The 4202-nt window shown below is 41.3% G+C and overlaps 1 protein-coding gene across 1 annotated transcript in view; it reads left to right on the top strand.

Annotated features, from left to right (window-relative positions):
* Positions 1 to 1163: 1163 nt before the first annotated feature.
* Sgcb (sarcoglycan beta) overlaps positions 1164 to 4202 on the top strand; it is an 11944-nt gene continuing 8905 nt past the window's right edge. The window contains exon 1 of the mRNA XM_035453403.1: positions 1164 to 1392. Within this exon, the coding sequence (XP_035309294.1) occupies positions 1213 to 1392 (180 nt within the window). The 5' untranslated portion in view covers positions 1164 to 1212. The remainder of the gene's footprint in view (positions 1393 to 4202) is intronic.

Genomic DNA, 4202 nt, shown 5'->3' with positions numbered 1-4202 from the left:
CTCCAGTGACTCCAAAGACTAGAGTCTACACTCTGCTATCAACTGTCTCAACCTGGCTCTACTTTCCACCTTCCTTCTCCCAGTGTTGTCAGATCTGACCCACCTGCTCCTCCCAGTTTCCTAACAACTCCAGAGTGTCTCAGCTTCTCCTGCATTTGAACTCTGAAGCATGCATTTGCCTATACTGCTGATTTTGGCTCCAGAACATACAGAGTATTCATGTCACATAACACACAATGCAGGTGTGTAATACCTTACAAGATAATGATCATGTCCTCCTATCCTAAGTTCCCACTTATTGTGATATTGTTCTAAGCATACAGTTCTTAGCATGTGCCTTCTACAATAAGTGAATTGTCTCAGAACTCTGAAAAAATATGGAAATTAGGCAGTGCCCATTTCTGCTGGCCCTTCTGTGTTTGTAAATATAAGAATTCCAGAGCAAACATTTCACTAACTCTTAGAACAATCATGTTATCATAAATGGCCACATGCCCTCTGGAAACAACATTATTCATTCAAAAGAGTGGGAGAGTAAATGACAAATATTATTGTTACTATTAAAATATGTCTGACATTTTAGACCTTGAAAAGAGTTTAGTTGCCATCCCCCTGCAAACATATATACTTATGCGACTGTCCCTGAACACTTGGAAAATTGCTGATGCAGAACAAATGTTGAGTTATAAGTAGCAATCTGTGTCAATCATTCCAAAATCTTTTAATATAAATGAAAATATATGAGTAAAAATTTAATAAATCATTAGTAAAACTAAGATCACCCACTGCAGCCTGGCATTGGTGGCACACCCTTTTAATCCCAGCACTCGGAAGGCAGAGGCAGGTGGATCTCTGTGAGTTCAAGGCCAGCCTGGTCAACAGAGCGAGTTCTGGGACAACCTCCAAAGCCACAGAGGAACCCTGTCTCGAAACACACACATACACACACACAAAAGATTACCCACTGCAATATGTGTGTGTGTCAATGACGCCCAGAAATGACCCACTCTGACAATAGAATGACCAAAAACGTGGCTATATTGACATCCACAATTCAACCTGACTTGCAACATATTCGTGGAACATCCATCACGAGCCAGTTCATTTTTCTTTAATGATGAGTATGAATTTAATAAGTGCATCAACAAAGAGTATAGCTGTTCCCTTCTGTTTGGCTTTTAGCAAAGTTCCAATGGGCCGGTGAAGAAGTCCATGCGGGAGAAGGCTGTGGAGCGAAGGAATGTTAATAAGGAGCACAACAGCAACTTTAAAGCTGGCTACATCCCTATTGATGAAGATCGTCTCCATAAGACCGGGTTGAGAGGAAGAAAGGGCAACTTGGCCATCTGTGTGATTGTCCTCCTGTTTATCCTGGCCGTCATCAATCTACTCGTGAGTATGTGGGGCATAACATTCTCGCCTAACTTATACCTTGGGAAATGTTAATCTTTTTTCAGCAAGATCATGGATTTTGCTTGTATACTGTGTTTTGGAACAGTCTTTTCTTTTCTTTTCTTTTCTTTTCTTTTCTTTTCTTTTTGGAACAGTCTTTTCTTTCTTTTTTTTTTTTTTTTTTGGTTTTTTTTCGAGACAGGGTTTCTCTGTGTAGCTTTGGAGCCTATCCTGCCACTTGCTCTGGAGACCAGGCTGGCCTCAAACTCACAGAGATCCGTCTGCCTCTACCTCCCCGAGTGCTTGAATTAAAGGTGTGAGCCACCAATGCCCAGCTGTGATTTTTTTTGGGGGGGGAACAGTCTTTTCTATACATATTTTATCTTCTATTGGACTTTAGTTAGTGCTTTAACATAAAAAATCTAATAGACTTCTCTCTCCATCCCACAAAAGTAAGTGAAGACAATTTTTTTTAAAAAACTAGTAAGGTATATCCATATATTAATCTCATCTAGAAAAATATTGATGGATTATCCCCTTAAAGGAATTGTCTTTAATAAAGGTTATGTAAACTCAGTGGAAGAGAACTTCACTGTGACTCTATTGCCTTTTTCTCTCAAAAATAAAATACAATGTCATTCAGTGTTTCCTACATATTGATTGTAAAACATTAACACTTTGATGACACTGAAAGTCTGTGTCTTTTAGCCTCAGTCCCCAATGTCAAGATCTGAAGACTCTGCCAGGCCCATTCTCACTGAGGTGCTGAGCCCTGGCCTATCCTTCCCTGCTCTCACTGAGGTGCCAGGCCCTGTCCTTCGCTTGGTAGTTACTGTTTTGAGGAAGGGACTTTTTAATGTGAGATTGTAGTTCTGGAGGTTAGCATTGGCGCCTGTGACACCATCAGTGAATGGTACCATCTGTTCAGAGTGAGGCATTGACACCCCCACACACACAATGCTCTTGAGCATTCTTTTGTGCTCCATGTACTTCCAAAACATTTGTGTCTAATCCCTCACCAAGGGAAGAGCTGGCACACACTTTAAAGAAGGTACCATAAATAGCTTAACTGGGAGCATGCATTCTGAATTTATTGTGCCTTATGCATTTGCTTTGTTGGAGATTCCTGACAAGGATGGCAGAATTAAGACATTTCTGTCCTCTTCTCTAAAAACTCACCCAAAGTAACAGTGTCAGAAAACATAAATGTATTTGGAGGGAGTGAGAAGTGGCCAAAATCCTAAGGCATGACTTATGAAGACAAAAAAGGAGGGAGAATAACTTACCAGAAGCGAAAGACAGGTGTGTGTGTGTGTGTGTGTGTGTGTGTGTGTGTGTGTAAGAGAAGAATGCAACCTATATTGGTAAAATGCCTTACAGAACCCAGAGTTAGAAGGACAAGGATGTTACTAATCAGGATTGAGTCAGGAATTGAAATAGATGAATTGTGTGAAAAGTCTGAGGTTAGTGAAATTCCCTACATCTCACTTCCCAGCCAGTAGCTAACCAATTCTAACCACAGCTAACCTGTGTGTGCCAGATACCCTGAACCACTGCACGAAGGAATTTGCATCCTGAAAACAGGGCAGCCTAACACTGAGTTCAGAGGCTCACTTCCCACACTCCTTTACCTGCATCCTCTACCTAGAAGCAGGCTAGAGAAGGAGAACCCCTCTCTTGAGAGTTAAAGCACCCAGAGAAAGAATGCAACCTGACAGTGACACTTGACAGGGCCAGTAAAAAAAGAACACTCCCCACTGGAAAGCCTGTAGGTCAGGAGGTACACCCCTCATAGAGTCTTTCCGAGCCTGTTGTGGTAATGAATGTCAATAGGAGGTGCCGAAGAGACAGGCTAGATGGTCACTCGAATTCTCTCTGGACTTTTTATAGCTGTGTTTAGTCTGTACACTGGGCCAGGGGTCAGTAGATTTGTGAGGTAACTGTAATAATTGAAAACTGATAGGCACTGTGGGAGGAGCAGAAACTCAGGGAGATAGAGAAACAGGCAATGAATGGCATAAGACAAACCCCACAAAGCCATGGTGGTACACACCTGTAAACCCCGTACTTGGGAAGTGGAGGTAGGAGGGTCAGGAGTCCAAGGCCAGCCTTGACTACGTAGTGCATGAGAGCCAGTCTGGACTTTGTGAGATTTTTGTCAGAAAACAACAACAAAAAGAACTCCCTAAAACTAAAATCAGCTTCTTCTGAGAAAGATGATATTCCATTCATGAAACAAAAATAGCATGGCATTTCAAATAGTGCAATTAAATAATGAAGAAGTCATAGATATTCACATACGTAGTTGGAGAGATGGCTCAGTGGTTAAGAGCATTATCTGCTCTTGCAGAGGTCCAGGGTTTGGTTTGTAGCCCCCATATGGCAGCTTCAACAATACAGTTCTAGAAGATGTGATGCCCTCTTCTGGCCTCTGAGGGCACTGCATACATGTGGTACACAGAAAACATGCAGGTAGAACACCCGTACACATAAAAGAAAAACAAACAAATCTTTTAAAAAGTAAATATACACATATATGGGTGGGTGAGCAGGTATTGGAAAAATTGTAGCTCTTCCATAGAGTTCTACAAAATCAAAGCGTCAATCTGGAAGCTTTCTAATAAAAGGAGATTCAGAAAGGGAGAACAGAGAAAGCATAAAAGGAAAGGAATAAAATAAAATGAATTAATAAAATTCTCTAAAGCTTAGTGTCATGATGCATGCCTTTAGTCTCAGCACTCAAGAGGCAGAAGCAGGTGGATCTCTGTGAGTTTGAGTTCAAGGTCATCCTGGTCCACATGGTGAATTAT

Source organism: Cricetulus griseus, assembly GCF_003668045.3.
Source record: "Cricetulus griseus strain 17A/GY chromosome 1 unlocalized genomic scaffold, alternate assembly CriGri-PICRH-1.0 chr1_1, whole genome shotgun sequence".
Lineage (NCBI taxonomy): Eukaryota > Metazoa > Chordata > Mammalia > Rodentia > Cricetidae > Cricetulus > Cricetulus griseus.
Note: the sequence above shows the minus strand (reverse complement) of the source record. Positions and strands in the feature narration are given on the sequence as shown.